The following is a 20384-nucleotide window of genomic DNA, read 5'->3' as shown; positions in this document are numbered from 1 at the left end:
TGCCCTTATAAAAGCTAGGTATTATTATTATTATTACTTGGTGGATATCATATTGTTCTCTCTTTAGAATGTAAACTCCTTGAGGGCAGGGGCTATTTTGTTCTCGGTATTCTAAATGCTTAACACAGGATAGGTAATCAGTACATAATAAAAGCTTTTTGAGTAACTAACTGTGTGTACTATATGCCAGGCACTGTGCTAAATGCTAAGTAAGGATAAAAGAAGAGACAAAAGATAGTTCCTACCCTTAAGGAGCTTAAAAGCCAGTAGCATTAATGATTTTTGTCATCTTAATGGTCCTTTTAAAAAGATTAATAAGTTATTTTTTCCAATTCCATGTAAAAACAGTTTTTCACATTCATTTTTTTTGAAATTCAGAGTTCGCAATTTTCTCCTGTCCTTCCTCCCCTCCTTTGTCATTGAGAGGGCAAGAAATTTGATATAGATTATACATGTGCAGTCACGCAAAATATATTTCCATATTAGTCATGTTGTGAAAGAAATCACAGACAAAAAAAACCCCAAACCCAAAACAAGAAAATACGTTAAGTAAAAAAAAAAGTATGCTTCAATCTGTACTCAGACTTCATCAGTTCTTTCTTTTTCATCACAAATCCTTCACATTTGTCTTAGATCATTATAGTGCTGAGAATAGCTAAGTCATTCACAGTTGATCATTGTTCACTGTTGCTGTTACTGTGTACAGTGTTCTCCTGTTTGGCTCACTTCACTTGCCATCAGTTCATGTAACTCTTTCCAGGTTTTTCTGAAAGCATCCTGTTCATCATTTCTTATAGCACAGTATCATTCCATAACAATCATATACCTTAACTTGTTCAGCCATTTTCCAATTGATGAGCTTCCCTTCAATTTCCAAATCTTTACCGTCACAAAAAGAGCTACTATAAATGTTTTTGTATATATGGGACCTTTTCCTTTAAAAAAATCTCTTTGGGATACATACCCAGTAGTGGAATGTCTGAGCCAAATGTATGCACAGTTTTATAATCCTTTAGGCTTAGTTCCAAATAGTCCTCCAGAATGGTTGGATCAATTCACAATTCCACCAACAGTGGAGTATTAGTGTCCGAATTTTCCTATATACTCTCCAACATTTATCATTTTCTCTTTCTGTCATATTAGCTAATCCAATAGGTGTGAGGTGGTGCCTCAGAGTTGTTTTAATTTGCATTTCTCTAATCAATAGTGATTAAGAGCATTTTTTCATGACTCTAAATAACTTTGATTTCTTTAACTGAAAACTGCATATTCGTATCCTTTGACCATTTATCAATTGGGGAATGATTTCTATTCTTATAAATTTGACTCAGATCTCTATATATTTGAGAAGTGATGTCTTTATCAGAGAAATTTGCCTAAAAACTCCCCCCTTCCCCCCTCCAGTTTTCTGCTTTCCTTCTAATCTTGGTTGCTTGGTTTTGTTTGTGCAAAACCTTTTTAATCTAATGCTATCAAACTTATTGATTTTACATCTTGTAATAGTATCTCTGGTCATAAATTCTTCCCTTAGCCATAGATCTGACAGATAAATTATTTCATGCTCCCCCTAATTTGCTTACTGTATAACCCTTTATGTCTAAATCATGTAATTTACTTGGCTATCCACTTCTGTTTTATGGGTGAGTTCATCCCATTGACAGTCACAGTTATGATTATTAACTGGATTATTTCCCTCAATCCTACTTTTTCTCCTGGTTTATCCTTCTCTTTCTTTTCTTTCACCCTGTCCTTCCTCAATAGTGTCTTGCTTTTGATCACTACCTCACCCAATCCCCACTCCCTTCTATCAGTCCCTCTCTTTCTCTTATCCCCCTCTCCATCTAGTTCCCTGTAGGGTAAGACAGATTTCTATGCCTGAATTTGTATGTTATTCCTGCTTTGAACCAATTCTGATGAGAGTAAGGTTTAAGTATTCCTGATACCCACCCTTCAATCTTCCCTTCCACTATCAAAGCTCTTCTGGTATTTTTTTATGAGGGATAATTTACCCCACTGTACCTTCCTTTTCCCCTTCTTCCAGTGCATCCCACTTTCTCACCCTTATTTTTATTTTTTTGGATATCATCTCATCATAGTCAAATCACATCTGTGCCCTCTGTCTACATATATTCCTTCTAATTGACCTAATAATGAGAAAGTTCTTAGGAGTTACAAGCATCATCTTCCCATGTAGGGAGAAAAATAATTTAATTCCTTAGAACTTCTCTTTCACCTTTTTTTTTTCAGCCAAAGACAAGGTTTATTAAGGATCTGCCATATTGGCCAGATTCTTAAAGAATCTGAACATTTGTGAGTTATTGGCTAGTAATAATTCTTAAGAAATCTGAGCCCCTTAATGGAGACAAACTGTGGGAGAAAGACTGTGCGAGAGAGCTAGGAAGGATATTGATGGGAGTGACTGGGAGTTCTAAAATGGGCTCTAGAAAAGGTCAAGGGTGGGAAGTAGCCAGGGGCCGTAGGGAGGTAAGACAATGGAGGGCTAGGCTAGGTTAAGGGTAACAGAATTGGCAGATTGGGCATAGGGGACCACAAAAGGCCAGTTGATGAGACTATAGCCCCAGGGGAATGCCAAAGACCTCCTTGATCAAGTAGGAGAATTCAAGGAGAATCCCTTAGACAAATGGGACCCAAATTCTTTTTGGGGTAAGGGGCAAAGGTCTTGGCTTTGGCTCATATCTCATCATTCCCCCCTCAAACAAATGGGACACAAATTCTTTTGGGGCAAGGGGTGAAGGTCTCGGCTTCTGAAAGTGCTTCCTACTGGCAAGAGGCGTAGAGCTGTCCCTGCCTCTCTAGGTCCTGTTCAAGTGGTCAGACTTCAGTACCAGTGGGCTAGAAAACCTTGGACTCAGTTGGAGGTTGGTAGCCTGAGCAATCATCTGGGAGTTGATGACTAGGACCCTGGAGGAGACAAACCTGGCAAGGAGGTTAAACAAACAAGGACCAAACAGCCACAAAAGGAGTATAGAGAAAAGACAATTTCCCTGGAGGGAATTAAAGATGACTATGACAAGGTAAAAACATAGAAGGAAAAAAGCATGTAGGATTTCAGCTCTTTTTGTCCACCTGTCCAGTGGAGGGGGCTGGGGGCTTTCCAAACAGTAGCTTGAGGTCCTCCAAGGATTCACAGGTATATTCCAGAGTCTCTGGATACAAGTTAGGCAAGCACGACAGTCTTGTTGGATGGCTTCTAACTTACTGCCAGTCAAATGACTTTTAAATAGAATGGCTGTTGTGGCCACTGCTTGGAGGCATGAAGACCATCTGGCAGCCACAGAGTCTAATTGTTTTGAAAAATAAGCAACTGGTCTGGGGTCAGGTCCTAAGAACTGGGTCAGGACTCCCAAAACCTCTCCTCTCTTTTCACCAGCATACAGGGTGAAAGATTTTTCTGGATTGGGTAGAACTAATGCTGGAGCGGTGGTCAATTTAGTTTTCAATGTCTCAAAAGTTTTAGCTTGTCAGGGCCCCACTCTAAAGGGAGTGAGTCAGGGACTTGAAGTAGAGTCATAAAAGGGATTAGCAATAAGACCAAAATTAGGTACTTTAGGGTCTCACAGGTGAACAACGGCTGGGGTGGCATGAGTAGCTCGCCCAGGAATTCCCTGATCCCAAACAATTAGCTCAACTGTCTCCCACACTTCTGGGGGAACATGGGAAACAGGAGGGGCCAGGGGAGAATGAGGTGGAGATAGGAGCTGGGGAGGTGGTGTTAATGGAGGATGGGAAGAGGGGATGCTCTAGCACTGGGGGCCATAAAAGGGTCATCCAAAAAGTCTAGTTGATCCCCCTTCCCCATTTGTGGGGTAGCTCTAGCTATGAGCATCCTACAATCTTTTCTGAGAATGAGGTTACGAGAAAGTTCGACAGAAGTCATTATGTAGAGAATCTCCACCCATTTTCCTTCTCTGCTACAATATCGTTCTAACTCTGAGAGAGTATATTGCTGCAATTTCCCCAAAATGGGCCATGCCTTGTAATTTTCCAGGTGACACTGAGGCCAAACATGTTGCAAAAGAACACCAGCCTTTTCTTCTTTAGGGAAACTAAATTTTTTTCCCAATTTTGTAAAAGATGAGTCTTTGGGAATTGAAGAGTATTGACCCTTTGCCGGCATTGGGGCTGGAAGTCCCTCCCTCCTTAAAGGAGGATTTGGGAATAAGCCTTGGGAAAGAAACAAAAATAAAAGACCAAAAAAGTACCTGAAGTTTTCCCAATTCTCTAGCATGGAGAAAATTGAGAGGATTGGGCCTGTGCTTCCAGATAGGGAGTCTGAAGGTGTACCCAGATCCATGGCCTTGAACAGAACCCCTGGACTGAGAGCCTGAGAGTGTCAGGCTGAGTTTGAGATGTCTGACCTAATGGGACCTGAGAGGTCAGGCCCAAAAAGCACTTCCAAGCCAAGTTTTCTTAGTTGCTTGGAAATCCACCAACTGCAGGGCAAGAAAGGGATTAGGGGGAGGGGAAGGCTTATGTACCTTCCAGTCTTGGCTGGTGAAGAGCCTGGTATTAGGCAGTATTTCCTGGTGCAGGAAACCATATGATGAGGTCTAGAGGTTCAGGGATGCTGGAACCCTGAAATCACCCAAGCCTTCTTTCAGCCAAAGACAAGATTTTTTAAGGATCCACCATATTGGCCAGACTGTCAAGGAATCTGAACATTTGTGAGCTAGGTTCTTAAGAATCTGAGCCTCTTTCACCTTTTTATGCTTCTCTTGAGTCTTGTATTTGAAAGTCAAATTTTGTATTAAATGCTTGAAATTACTCCATTTCATTAAATATCCATTTCCCCCTGGAATGATTATGTTCAGTTTTGCTGGGTAGGTGATTCTTGGTTGTAATCCTATCTGCTTTGGCCTCTGGAATATCATATTCCAAGCCTTCTGATCCTTTATTGTAGAAGGTGCTAAATCATGTGTTACCCTGACTGTGGCTCCACAATATTTGTTGCTTCTTTCTGGCTGCTTGCAATATTTTCTCCATGACCCAGGAGCTCTGGAATTTGGGAGTTTTCATTTTGGGATCTCTTTCAGAAGGTGATCAGTGGTTTCTTTCAATTTCTATTTTACCTTCTGGATCTAGGATGAAAGATGATTTGTAGGTTCTTTTTTGTGATCGTGGCTTTCCATCTATTTTCCAGGTCAATTGTTTTTTCAATGATCTAGTTCACATTTTATTCATTTTTAAAAAATTCATTTTAATGTTTTTTGATGTCTTATGGAGTCATTAGCTTTCACTTGCCCATTTCTAATTTTTTATTTTTATTTTCTTCTTTGAGCTTTTGTGCTTCCTTTTCTACTTGGCCAATTCTGCTCTTCAGGGATATCTGTTCTTCAATGGTTTTTTGAGCCTCTTTTACTATTTGGCCTGTTCTTTTTTTTAAGTTGTTATTTTCTTCAGTATTTGTGTGTGTGTGTGTGTGTGTGTGTGTGTGTGTGTGTGTGTGTGCCTCCTTTGCCAACTTTTTTCATGATTTTCTTCTATTACTCTGATTTTTTCCCCTAATTTTTTCCTCTACGTATCTTATTTGATTTTAAAATTCATTTTTGAGCTCTTCTAGGAATTCGTTTTTTGGGGAGGAGGGGGCTGAGACCAATTCACATTTTTCTTTGAGGCTTTGCATGTAGCTGTTTTGACATTTTTGTCTTCTGAGTTTTGTGTTTTGATCTTCTCTGTCACCATAGTAACTTTCTATGGCTAGGTTCTTTTTTGTTGTTTTGTTGTTTACTCATTTTCCTGCCTATTTCTTGCCCTGAGACTGTGACCTAGAACTGGGGATGGGCAACACAAAAGAGTCCTGCTCCCAGTGCCATCAAAGAGTCCCCTGTAATCTCCTTCTGACAAGTTGTACCTTTCCTTTACCATCTGTGGACTGAGAGCTCTGGAATCTACCACCACAGATTCAGTGGCACCCCATCCTCCCCTTACATTGAAATACAATTATCAAAATATTTTAAAAGCAAGTTCTTGGCCACCAGGTTAAGAACCCCTGAATTAGATAATAATTCCAGATATAAAACACTGAGAGAGTTCATAATCTACATGGAGAAACCATGCATCTACATAAATAGCAGCAACGCAAGATTGCAAATGATTGTTACCTCTTAACATTACCGATTCCTGTTAACTGTGACCCTCCCAGGATTTTAGAACAACTTGGACTTCTGATGATAAAAGAATTCAGATTTGCTTTATTTGACTCTGTGTGTGAAACATTGAGGGAAAGGGTCTGTGCATGCTCCAAACACAGCTCAACTGTGCAAGAATTATATAGCATGAAATTATCCTTAAGAATATTCTGGTGCCAAGTTATTCTCCTCTTTCTCTTTTTGTCTCATTTAATCCTAGTTAAATCCAGTTTCCTCATAGGATAAAATTCTTTTCTGAAAATGCATGATGTGTCTATATGATTCTGAACATTAAGCATCCCTGTAATTAGGCTGAGATACTTGACACAAATACTATCATCATCTATCCTATATCTGTCTATCAATCATCTATCAAATATCTATCAATTATTTATCATTCATCTGTCTATCTATCTATCTATCTATCTATCTATCTATCTATCTATCTATCTATCTATCTATCTACTTTACTTTGAAGACTGCCTATTCTTTCCCTCCCCTACTCAGATTCCCTAAAAGATAATAATCCTAGTCCTATTCCAGTTCTAACAAAAAGTCCTCTATGCCTCAGAGACCCTTATCCTGTGCTAACATTTATAAACATAAGATGAATGGTGCAAATGATGTTTTCTCTCCCTAACTTGAGTTTAACCCCCTCCAATGTTGTGATCATGATCACATCTTTTGCATCAATAGCAACCAATAAGACAAGGCTCAGTGGATTTGCTGGCTGATGTTTATAAATATCGTTGAATGATTTTCCTCAATTTTTTTCTTTTTTAAAGGTTGACATTTTGATTTCAATCCTGTTAGCTGTAGTGTAGGATGTTTCTTGATGCACGGCCAGGGAACCCTTGTTAGGTTCCTTGTTATTTTCTGTGTTTGAATTAATATGTAAACTATTTCTTGAGTCAAGAGTGTCGGGTAAATTGACCAAAAGTTTAAGTAGTTAAAGGGTGTTTGTAGCTGTAAACAAATAACTTCAAAGCAATTTCTGCAGGTGATTTCTAGATTGTATCCTTGAACATTAACACAGAAGTTAAAGTTTTATTATGATGGAAGTAAAAGATTTTCTGAAGATACAGAACAAATAAAAACAAGCTATAATACATGGACCCAGTGTGTCTGAATCTTTTATCTTGTCATTAGGAGGGAACTGGGGAATGAGTATTCCTGGAAAACTCTCAAAATGAGTAAATTGCTATCTAATGGAGTGGGGTGATGCAATAAGCTCTGGGTCTGGAGTGGGTCTTAGATACTTAGTAGCTGTGTGAACCTGGGCAAGTTAGTTCATTTCTATCTGCCTCAGTTTCCTCATCTATAACATGGGGATAATAACAGCACCTAGCACAGTTCTCTGCACAGATTAAACAATTAATAAATGCTTTTTGATAAATGCTGTGTCACACTTTCAACTCATTTGAGATTTCAGGATATGAAAACTGCCAATCTTTTTTAGACAAACTATTGTCTAGCTATATATCACCTTGTAATTATAAAATTAATTTCTTGGACCTGATTTTAAGACTCTCTGTCTCCCTCCTCATACACATACACATATACAAACACACACATAACATGTATATGTATATGTATATATGTGTGTATACACACACACATATATATGTATACACACACACACACATATATATATGTACACACACACACACACACACACACACACACACAAAATATCCCCGTTACATTTTGTCTTACTTGATTTTGATTTGATCCAGCATTCTATTTTTCTGTTGTTGTTTTTGGCTCCTGACTGGTACGCACTGTGTTAACTCTGCTTCCTTGCATTGTCACATGCATTTTTTCCCTCTTTTTATAGTTCCAGATGTTTCATTGATACAGAATGTATGGACAGTGTTTTTTAAAATTGTCCAAAGAGATAAATGGCACAGCATTAATTAATAAGAGAGCTAGTTAGATTGCAAGACTCTACCCTCCTTAAAAAAGACAATACAACAGATGTTTAGATAAATAAATGTGAAAAATAAAGACAATGTAGTCATCCAAACATATGCTTATTTTTCTCCTGAGCAAACACTGTGTGTCCAGAGAAGAAACGTTGCTCCAAACTCTTCTCTATGAGTTGATTCAAAGTTTTCTTTCTCCTCAAATAATATTGATAATTGAAAGGAAGTAAAAAGGAGATTGAGATGTGACCCAAAACAAAATTCAGCTACCTGGGTCATTTCCCTTGTCAGCTCCAGCAGTAGGCCAGGTTCCATCCAAGCTTGTGTTGGTGATCATGTTGATGTCATCTACCAATCAGATAAACATACCATCTGTAGTTTACCTAAGTCACTTAAAACTAGTCAATTAATAAACAAGCATTTATTAAACACCTGCTGTATTCTAGGCAGAAGAGCAAGCCTGGATCCCGAGGTCACCACACTAAAGACCTTCTTCAAAGTAAACATGGGACTATTCTTTTGGTCTGGTTATCAAACTAATTTTGAACCATACTGTCTTTTAGCATATAGCACTGTATCTTGTCCATAATAATAACACAGAAGACTACATCAAATCTTTGCTAAAATCTAGGTAAATTATAGGTGTAGCATTTCCTTGGTTTTCCTTTTTAACAAACCTATTAGAAAAGGAAATAGAATTAGCCTGGCCTAGTCTGTTTTATATAAACTTTTGATTAACTCTCTTTGATCATACTTTCCTTTTTTAAATGGTCCAAAAACCATTCCTTTATTATATTCTGGAATTTTTCCAGGAAGTAGTCAAGCTCACCAGATTCTAATCTCAATCTTTTTCCTCCTTTGAAAATAGGGACAGCATTTGTCTTTCTTCGGTCCTCTGGCACACCTCTTATTCTCTATGATATCATTCACAATGGTTCAGCAATGATATCTGCCAGTTTTTTAAATGCTCTGATATATAGTTTATCTGGGACTTCCATGATCTCTTACAATCTCCCTCACTTGTCTTTGAATTCAACTCCTTTTTAAGCCATTTTGATTCTATTCTTTTCTGTCTAAAAAAAATGATTCTTTCCGGTAGAGAAAATAGCAAAATTAGAGTTGAGTAGCTATGTCTGCTGTCTGTTGTCCATTATCATGGTCCTAACTACTCTGGGCAGAGGTCCTATCCTTTCTTTGATCCTTTTCTTTCCCCTCCGGGGAGGTTTTCTGGATACATGCCCTGGTAAGAGAGCAGAACTCTTTTGCTATTGTCAGGGCAACAAATAGCTGCCTCATTACCCCTCAGCAGGGAATCACCAATCACCACTACTCATCTCTACTTCCTCTAACCCTTACCAGATGACTCTTGACAAAAATCAATTTGACACTGTGTAATGGAGCTGATGAAACATCTTCAGAACTGGCAAAAATTTCTAATGGATGCCAGCATTACTTGAACATTGGGTACCTAAGAGCCATTAAGAAACAAGCAAGCAAGGGTGATTCCATGTGGCAACTGGGTTTTAGTGTATGAGAAATATTATGCTTACAAAAAATATTTCATTCAAGACAAATAAAGATTCAATGCAACATATATCCCTCAAGCAATAATGCGAAGGAGTTTTTTCTTTGGTTCATGCCACATAAATATCTGCTTAGTGATTTTTTTTTATACCTGTCATGCTTGTATCCAAAAGAATAAAATATATAACAAGATAAAGGTTGAACTGTCTGTATTCATTAGGTGATATAAGACATATAAAGTGCTTTGCAAACCTTAAAGCATTGTTTGTGTCAGGTGTTTTCTTGCTAAATGTTATGCAAAGGAAATTTTTTATTGAATATTTACCCCTATTTATTCCTGAACTAATTATGGAGTTGTAGTCTTTCTTAACCCATGATCTCTAACAGCAAGAAAATTAATTAAAAATCATACTTAAGAATACTCACATTCAGTTCATGTATCATTGTTCCTTCTTCTATATGGTTGAATGACCAGACCCCAAAGAATGATAATGAATGAATCAATATCTACCTGAGAGAGGTGGGGTTTTCTCCTCAATTCTTTTTTGTTTAACCTCTTTGTCAGTATTTTGGATGAAGTCTTAGATGGCATGCTTATCAGATGACAGGAAGTGTGGGGTAATAGCTAATTGATATCATAATGAAGATTCAAAGTACTCTTGACGTGTGAGGATGATAGAGTGAATTGTTTAGGACAATTTAATTGGGACAAATGAAAAGTACTATACTCTTGTTATAATATAGAGAAGGATGGTGATCTCACTTATGTGGGGAAAAAAAAACCTGGGTGTTTTTCATGTACTGAAAGCCAAACATGAGCCAATGCTGTGAAATGGAAATAAAACAAAATTTAATGCAAGCAAAACTTGCATTAACAGAAACCTAGTTTTCAGAATTAGGAAAGTGATAGTTGTTGTATTCAGCTCTGGACAGATCAGATCTGGAGTATCTGTGCTCAGTGCTGGTTGTCACAGTTTATCACTGACCTGGATAAGCTGGAGTGCATCTAGAAGGCATGACGATGGGACCTGAAAGAACTGGAAATGCTCAACATGGATAAAATAAAGCTTATGATGGAAGGTAGGGAGGAAATGGAATAATCACTGTATTCATCCATTTGCTGGCCTGTCATGTGGAAGAGGAATTAGGCTGGTCTTGCTTGTTCTCAGAACCTATATCTAGGAGCAATGAATGAAAGTTTCAGAGAGGAAGGTTTTGGGTCAATATGAAGATAAAACTTCTTAGTAAGTAATGGAATGTGCAGGTAGTGATTTCCTTCTCACTAGAGATTTTCAAGCAAAGGCATATTGCCCATTGGTCAATGAGGTTGTAGAAGGGATTCCTATTCAGATACTAGATAACAGCTAAGGGTTTTTTTTTTCCCACTTCTGAGATTCTCTGAGAATCACTCTGGAGTGGTCAGGAAAAATTTTGTGGAATAGGAAGGAATAAAAGAGATAATTTGTGGCATTCCAGGAAAAAGTGAGGACAATACAAGCAGTCATGGAGGCTGAAAATAGTTATTTTCTGTTTCCTTGGGATAGTGACTAATTTGCCTACTGTGGAGGAGGGGTATGTGTGTGTTAATGAGTAGCATTAAATAAAGTTGAAGAAGTAAAGTTAAGTCCATATTGTGTAGAGCCTTAACAGCTGGTCCCAAAGTGGGAGCTATTGAAGGCTGTTAAACAAAGGAATGGCATTATGGAAGTGATGGCATATTAAGTAGCTTTATGGTTTAAGCCCCTAGGTTGATTGTGCCATTATTCTAGGTAAAGATAAAGAAGAAGAAGCAGGCAAATATGGGAAAGATTTGGCAGGTGAGATTGAAATTCAAAAGAACATTAGTAATTTAGAGAAATGGTCAGGAATAGATGAAATAAATTTTTGTAGGAATTTTAACAAAAAAAAACCTACTTAAACAGTTACACAGAGAGCTGTTATCCTTCAAAGGAAGATTTAGAGTTTAGATTTGACCCATCTATATCTTAGGAAGTGAGAAATGCAAATTACACACTCATTCCCTAACATACAGACACACATGCACACAATCCAGATAAACAGATATATAGATAGCCTAAAATAAATAGTCATATGGATAGCTAGGTGGTACAGTAGAGACCCCAGGTCTGGAATCAGGAAGGCTTATCTTCCTGAGTTTCAATCTGGTCTTGAATACTTCCTCACTGTGTGACTCTGAACCCTGTTTGCGTCAATTTGCTCATTTGTAAAATGAGCTGCAGAAGAAAATGGCAAACCACTCCAGTATCTCTGCCAAGAAAACCCCAAATGGGGTCATGAAGAGTTGTACATAACTGAGATGAATAAACAACAACTGGCTGGGTCTATTCCTTATCTATTGATCTATATATCTTGACCAAACCTGTGATTTCATTTGTGTAGGGAGCTGCCAGTGACATGCTCCCTTTACCAGTGAAGAGCAACACCATATATTCCTAGATGTTTTGGGGCATGGAGAGGTAAAAGTCATAACCAGGATCACAGAACCAGTATGTGGAAGTGAAGCCCATCTTCTTGGCTGTCTTGAGTTCTCTATTATGCCGAGCTACTTTGTGTGTATACACACACACACACACACACACACACACACACACACAATATATATATATATGTATATATACACATACACACACACACATACACATATATATATATATATAATATGACATGGAATTAAGTACTATGTAAAATTGTAGCTAAAAATCTAGGCATTAGAAGTGTCTTAATAGTGTACAAAAATGATAAAGACATTTGGACTCCAAAGGACAAGCATAATGATATGGACATGGGAAATAATCCTTCCACTACATGCAACACAACTGAAACCTGTATCAGAGTTTTTTAACCAATTTCAGGTGATATGGAGAATTTGGAGAGGTAGGACAGAGAAACCTAATACAGACTGAAGAATTAAAGATGACTCTTCATAAGCAAGGCTAAATAAATGGGCAATATTTAGCTCCAAGAAGAGAAATTTGAGTGATGATAGGTATTTATATGCAAGAAAGTCATTAATAATTATATATTTATGAATATGTAGTTATTCTAGTTATTCAGGGCAACCCAAAGGAAAATGGATTTGAGATGAGTTTTTTTTTTCCAAAACAAGTTGTAGAATGATGGTTTAGTTATGGTTGTGTCCAAATATAGAGAGACAGGTTAGATAATACTTCAAGCTTCCCCTCCACAGAATCACAGAATTTTTGAGTTGGAAGATACCTCATTAACCATCTGGTTTAACCCATATCTAAAAGGAATCTCCACTTTAATATGCCCACCATGGTCATCCAGACCATTTCTCTAAATTACTAATGTTCTTTTGAATTTCAGTCTCATCTCCCAAATTTTTCCCATATTTACCTGCTTCTTCTTTATCTTTACCTGGAATAATGGCACAGTCAATCCAGGGGCTTAAACCATAAAGGCACATACTATGACATCACTTCCATAAGGCCATTCCTTTGTTTAACAACCTTCAACAGCTCCCATTTTGGGACCAGCTGTTAAGGCTCTACACAATCTGAATTTTACCTTACTTGTTTAACTTTATCATTATTATTATTATCATCATTATTATTATTATTAATTTGCAGTCCTCCAATGAGGGAGATCCTACTCTGTCCTGAGGCAGCCCATTCTAGCCATAACTGAGCAGGTCTAATTTTTGCCTCATTTTAACTTCTATATATTGCTTTTTACTTCTAATGCTGAATAGAACATTCTTTAAGGAATGCTAACTCCAAGGCTATATTCATATATTAGTTTTCTTGTGGGTCTATGTAAAGCAAAGAATCAGTCAATAAAACAACAAATATTTATTGATCATTCACTGTGCTACAGACACAAACAGAAAAACGAGGCAGTTTCTGCCCTCAAGGAACTCACATTCTACCAGAAGGGAAGTTGGGTCATGATGTGCAATGGAAGCAATACTGGGCTTGGAGTTCAGAAGACCTAGGTCCTATATGTAGCTCTGCCAATGACTATTTGACCTTAGGCAAGCCACATAATTAAAGTCAATTGTATTTTTTTTAGGTTTAATAATGTTTTTTCAACATTTAAAAAATAAAAGCAGAATTATTTTGTAATTTTGCCTCTCTGGACCTCAGTGTCCTCTTCTCTAGAATTAGATGGCAGGCCTCAATATTTGGTTTTTTTTTTTTTTTTGCTTTTAGGCAATTGGGGTTAAGTGACTTGCCCAGGGTCACACAGTTAGTAAGTGTCAAGTGTTTAGTCTGAGGCTGGATTTGAACTCAGGTCCTCCTGACTTCAGGGCTGGTGCTCTATCCACTGTGCCACTTAGCTGCCCCAAGCCTTGATATTTGTTTCATCCAGCTTTGCATTCTGTGATTCTAGACATCTACAATGTCATTTATTTGGCTTATGGTTGAGGCTTTGGAACATTTTTTGAGCAGGAATATTTCCCTTACCCACATGTTTCATCAAAATATGTCAACTACTATGCTTTTTCAGTATAAATCCTTTTTAAAATTGCCACAGCAGATCATTAAAACATTTTTTTAAAAAGTATTATTGAAGCTAAACAAGTAGCCCATGAAATAAATTATAATTCCAAGACTAAAAATGTAGACAATAATGAACAAATAAGAAGCTAACTCTGGCTTTATGTTAGGTACTTTTAGAAACCGCTGAATGAATTCTAGGCAGAATAATGGATGGAATGCTAGAATTTGTCAGGGAAGAAATAAGTATTTATTATGTATCTACTGTGTGCTAGGTATTATGATAAATGCTTTACAAATATTATCTCATCTGATCCTCAAAATAAGCTTTATTATCCCTATTTTGCAGTTGTGGGAACTGAGGAAGACAAAGGTTAAGTGACTTGCTCAGGGTCACACAGCTAGCAAATATCTGAAGCAAAATATGAACTCATCTTCCCAACTTCAGATCCGGTGCTTTATCCACCATGCTGCTAGCTAATTCTAGGAAGAAGTGAGTTCAAATCCTTCCTCAAATACTTGCTGGCTGTGTGAACCTGGAAAAAAAATCACCTAATTTCTCTTGACCTCAGTTTCCTTATCTGCAAAATGGAGATTCCAAGATTACCTACCTCATAAAGCTGTCATGAGGATCAAAGAAGATAATACATGTAAGGCATTGTGTGAATATTAAAACACTATGTAAGTGTTAGCATATATATATATATATATATATATATATGTATGTATGTATTTATGTATATATGTGTGTGTGTATATATGTATGTATATATGTGTGTATATGTATGTGTATATATATATATGTATGTGTGTGTATATATATATATATATATATATATATATGTATATGTATATAGTTGGCTTATAGTTAAGTCATAGCTATACAATGCCATGGAATCTTCCCTAGGTATTTGAAAGTTAGTATCATTTCTTCAAGCCTGCCTTAAGTGGTGCAGGTGTCTACATGATTGTGAATCAACTACCTGGTTCTGGGCATTCTCAGTATTTCAATGGGTCTGTGATCTGATTGCTTGAGTACTGTCTTCAGTGATTCAAATTACAATCCACATATGCCTGACTTCCCTCTACAATTCTTGTCCATAGATTCTGGACTTCACCTGTCATGCTGGGGGACTTTTTCTTATTTACTTAACATTATTATTGTAACAACAGATCTCATAGACTCTCCATTAATTATTTTTCTTTCTCTACATGGTTAACTCATCTTTTTTTCTTGGTCATACATTTTTTTTCTGAGGATATATTTTATACCACTTTGTTTGTTTGGTTTTTTCTGAGTAATTTCCTATTTGTTATGCATTGCAGCCTGCTCCTGCCCGCCATATGCCTCTCCATTGCCCTGTAGGTGACCTCAACTAAAATTCCCTGGTGACTATAATGTTCCATGATTCATAGCTATAAACATTACCAGGAAAATATTGGTACAAAAATAATATGGTTTTTAATTTTTAAGGAGAAGCTCATCACTTAAAGAACTATGTCATTTTTCCAAAGGCAAACTAATCTACTTTCTACTTCCTGTACAGTGTATACCCAGCACGTTGTCTGTTTTCAGAGTCTTTCCAAAACAAATATAATGATGAACAAATGCTAGATTGTCTATATAGCTTATTATCATATTCCGGACAATAGGCATTCTTCATCCTCTAAGTTTTTCTTTATCTCTCAGAACTGGACACAGTACTCCAAAACTGGTCTGACCATCAATGAGGACAGTAGACCCAACTCTTCTAAGTGAATATGGCTCTACTCTAGGAGGCTTTATGATGTTCTGAATGGACAGTTTTGAACCTTATATTTGTAATAGAAATATAGCAATTACTATTCATTAATAACGAGGCTCATTATGCATACAGATGTCTACATGCCTCATAACCAAATGATTTTGACAATTGAGTCATTCAAAAGAGCAAGATAATCAAAAAGAAAATTCAGTAAAGCAAAAAACTCAGTTTTTGCTTTGGTCCTCAGCTGAATTGCTCAATCCAGTCACTTAAAACAAGTGCCTTGAAATGAATATATGAGAAGTCTGTGTATACACGCATATGTATGTATGTATGTATGTATGTGTGTGTGTGTATGTATTTGTTCATTTGATCCTCACCATAATCCTGGGAGGTAGGTGGTATAATTAAACTTACTTTATAAATGGAGAAACTGAAGCTGAGAGAGTTTAAGTGACTTGCCAAGATTCTCATAGCTAGTAAAGGTCTGAAGTAGGTTTGGACTTAGATCTAGCCTCTAAATTCAGTGCTCTACTCACTAAGCCACCCTAGCTGCTTCTACATACATGTTTATGCAATTGAACTGAACTGAATTTTAAAAGAATAATCATGTGCCCCTTTAATTTTTCTGTTCTCCAGGCTAATCATCTCCAGTTCTTCCCATTCTTCTTGTGATTTCAAGTCCTCTTACCTTTCCAGTTACCTTTGTCTAGATACACTTATTTGTCAATGTCACTACCAGAATGTGGCATCAAAAATTTGTTCAATATTGTGTGTGTGTTTGCATGTGTGTGTGTAGAGAGTTTATTTGGGGGTTTTCTTGGAAGTGTCTGCTACATTGAAACAAAATTTATCATTTAAGAAAATGTTAGAAAAATGTAAGAAATAAAATGTTAACCAGAACTGAACATTACTCTCCCTACATGGTATGATTAGTAAAGAGAACAATAGGATGACCAGCTTATCCCAGACATTTTATTTCTACTCGGTGCATTCAAAATTGATTTAGCTTTTTTTTTAATCAAGCACATTACATTTGATTCATATTGAGACTGCAGTCAAAATCATAATTTTTTCCTTATCCTAAACTGTTATACAGTAGTGCTTTCCCAATTTGATATTCATGCAGATCTTGGGCAGGACTTTACATTTATCTCTATTAACTTTTATCTTGTCAGATTCAGTCCTCTCTTCATGCCTGCCAAAGTTTTTTTTAGACTTGTAGGTTGTCATCCAACCTCGTATCAATTCCTTCTAGCTTCATGTTGACAACAAATTTGATAAACAAGCCTTTCAAGCAAGCAAGGCATTGATAAAAGTATTGAGCAAAATAGGGTCAAAAAAGAGCCCTGGGGTACCCATGGAGCTATTCTTTCCAGGCTGGCATCAGTCCATTTGTAAATGATTTTTGGATTTAGTTTTTAACTAGGGCACATCTACCAACCTAAACAATTATCTGGCCCACATTAATCCATCTTGTTAATATGATGAACTTTTTTCAAATATAACCTTAATATATATTAGTGTATTAGGTATAGAACATTTTTTTGATCAATCAGTCTAACAACCTAATGAAAAAAGGAAATGAGGCCAATTTGGTATGACATTCTTAGTGATATTACCTTCTATTAATCCTCATTCTTTTTTAAGTGTTGAGAACCTTCTAATTTAGTGTTTAAGAGTGGTGCCAAGTTTATAGTTCGCAGCCTGCATGAAGTCACAGAACTTATGTTCCCTATGTTCTTAATTGTCACCATCAGTTGCCCAACTTTGGGATTCTGGAACTTCTCCTCTTTACTCATGATTGCTTAGAGATTATTATCATTTTTGGCGTTGTACAAAATATTATTTTATTTCATATGGAGCACTATCATTAGCACAGTAGGATCTGAAATGATTACAAAAGATAGAGAAAATTATGAGAATTTTGGCATCCAGTAGGAACCAAAACCCTGAGCTGAGTTTGGCCAAGATGTCTGAAACATGACACTGTTCTTTCAGATGTTAAGAAACAGATTTTCCTGGACTTCTAAAACATTAACTGTGATCCAGAGGGGAGAGAGGGGGACTTATTTCAAAGAGCTAAATTCTACCCAAACTAAAAGTTAATAGCTTTTGCAATTATTGAGAAAACTTCCTTTAAAAGACCAAGGTTTCTAAAGTTCTCAAAGTTGAAGTTAGGGAGACTTATTGCAGATCACTTATTTTTAATGAGCATTGCTTAAAGATTATTGGGGCAGCTAAGTGCACAGTGGATAGAAGCTGGGCCTAGAGTCTGGAAGACTCATCTTCCTGAGTTCAAATTTAGCTTCAGACTCTTACCAGCTTTGTGACCCTGGGAAAGTCACTTAGCCTTGTTTGTTTCAGTTTCCTCATCTGTAAAATGAGCTAGAGAAGGCAATGGCAAGCCGCTCCTGTTTCTATGCCAAAAAAACCCCAAATGGAGTCAGAAAGAGTTGGACACAACTGAACAACAACAAGAGATTATTAACTGTCATTCAACGATCTCATCCTTGGGAGTTGTTTTTCTTTATTTACTTCTAGCACTCTGGAATTTAATTTATCTGGGCCAAGAGTCACTCTGACTTAGAAAGAGTGTTAGTCATGACCCTTCCACTTGCGCCCTTGATCCCACCTCTTCTAGTTTCCTGAGGAAAGGCCAATAATTTCTAGTGATATTTGTTTTGCTCCTCAACAGTAACCAAAATCATTGTGCTCCTTAATGCTGCCAAAAACACTGCTTTCCTGATCTCAGTCTTATCCTCTAAGCTCCTCACTGGCTCCGCAGTGCCCTCAGAATAAAGTCTAAACATCTCAGAGACTGGCTTTCATGCAATTTCACAGTTTGGCTCCACTTTCTCTATCCTACCTTCTCTCTCACCATTTCTGAACTCCAAGTCACTCCTTTAACTAGCCTGGTTTCTTCACCATCTCTTTATGTGCCATCCTTGTTCCCTTCCAGGTCTTTTTCATACTGTTCCCTCTTCCTTAAAAAACAAACAAATCTTCATTCTTTTCCTTTTCTTCTCCAAATTCTATTTGTTCTTTTATGTCCAGTTTAAATTCTGACTGTTTCATGAAATATATTTGCATTTTCAACCTGTACTGATCTTTCCTTTTTTCCCACAACTATGCTATCAGTCAGTGGGGTTGTGAGGCTCAAATAGGATAATGAATGTATAGCACTTTGCACACCTTAAAGCACTATGTAAGTGCCAATTATTTGCTATAGTTGTTGTTGTTGTGTTTACTATTAGTCGACAGTTGCCACGTCTCCCGGCCTGGGGCTGATTTCACTCCCTGAGCCTTCTATTTCGCTCCTGCTGAGCTCAGGCAGTGTTTATAGAGCAATATAGGGGTGTGCTGGTAAATGTTTAACTAAGCTCTCCCAAAAAATGCATGCACACATACTTTTAAGTTTGATCTGAATTAGTAACTCTTTCTTAAGCCTAGGCAACAAAAGTCAATCACATCCTGTCTTGTAGTATCTAAATGCTCACAATAAAAAAATCGAACAGTTGGAGGTTAGAGCTGTCTTTGGTTCACCCCTGCATATTAAATAATCAACCATTTACTATGCCATGTGTTAAGCACTGCTAATCACTGAGGCTACAAAGACAAAAAAAATGAAGCAATTCCTGCTCTTGAGGAGCTTACAGTCTATTAGGGGAGGCAAAATTTACAAATATTAGCATATATGGAATAACTATATAAAAATAAATACTAGGTAGTGAAATGCAAGGTAGATAGGGAAGTACTAGTGATTAGACACATATTTTATACTTAATTATAATAACTTTGATTTATTCGGGTAGTGTTTATTTATATGTTTTACCTCTTTAAAATCTAGTTTGATGATGCTGAGCAATATTTTTTAAAATTTTTGTTTTGTGACAGATGATTCAAGAAAGCAAGTTTCTTATTGAAATGGCAGACACCATCCATGATAAGATTATTCAGTGTCAAAAAGCAGGTGATTACCCAATTTTCTCTATTTTGTAGACTAAAAGTGATACTAACATGAACTTTGCATGGACTTTTAGTGCATAGCTGGAGTATGTTGGGGTACCTCTAACTAGGAACATTTTTATTTTATTCCTGGAATAGTTTGTTTTGTACTTTTTGATTAATCAGTCTTTGCATAGGACCAAAGAAGTATCAATCCCATTGGTATTTCTAGGGCTGTGGTACTTTCAAAAGATTTATAAAGTTTTGAGGCATCTGGTCTTTTTCTCTGCACTCTTGGGAACTTGTCCTGGCATCACCCTACAGAGACAGTAGCTAGGCTTTCCACAGGCCCCTTTACCTAGGAATGGCCTTTTTCATTGGCCCATTCATAACAATCAAGAGTTAGGGATCATTTGCCAGTATATGAGCCCCAGGGACTCTACTTCCAAGTCATTTATTTGCCTAAGGCTCATCCAGAACAAAAAGGCATGGATGGGTTATAATAGGCAATGGGAATAATACCAATATTGATGAGATAGTAGGGCTGAAGTATGAATAACATCATAAGAAAAGCAGGAAGCAATATGCTCATAGCCGACAATCATTGGTTTC

At 37.0% G+C, this 20384-nt stretch overlaps 1 protein-coding gene across 1 annotated transcript in view; it reads left to right on the top strand.

Moving 5' to 3' along the window:
- PLCL1 (phospholipase C like 1 (inactive)) overlaps nucleotides 1-20384 on the top strand; it is a 415950-nt gene that overhangs the window by 338846 nt on the left and 56720 nt on the right. The window contains 1 exon segment of the mRNA XM_020993598.2: nucleotides 19722-19797. Within this exon segment, the coding sequence (XP_020849257.1) occupies nucleotides 19722-19797 (76 nt within the window).

The sequence above is a fragment of the Phascolarctos cinereus genome, unplaced genomic scaffold (assembly GCF_003287225.1).
Source record: "Phascolarctos cinereus isolate Bilbo 61053 unplaced genomic scaffold, phaCin_HiC Scaffold_726;HRSCAF=1367, whole genome shotgun sequence".
Taxonomy (NCBI): Eukaryota; Metazoa; Chordata; class Mammalia; order Diprotodontia; family Phascolarctidae; genus Phascolarctos; species Phascolarctos cinereus.
The sequence above is the reverse complement of the archived record's forward strand: the minus strand, read 5'-3'. Positions and strand labels throughout refer to the sequence as shown.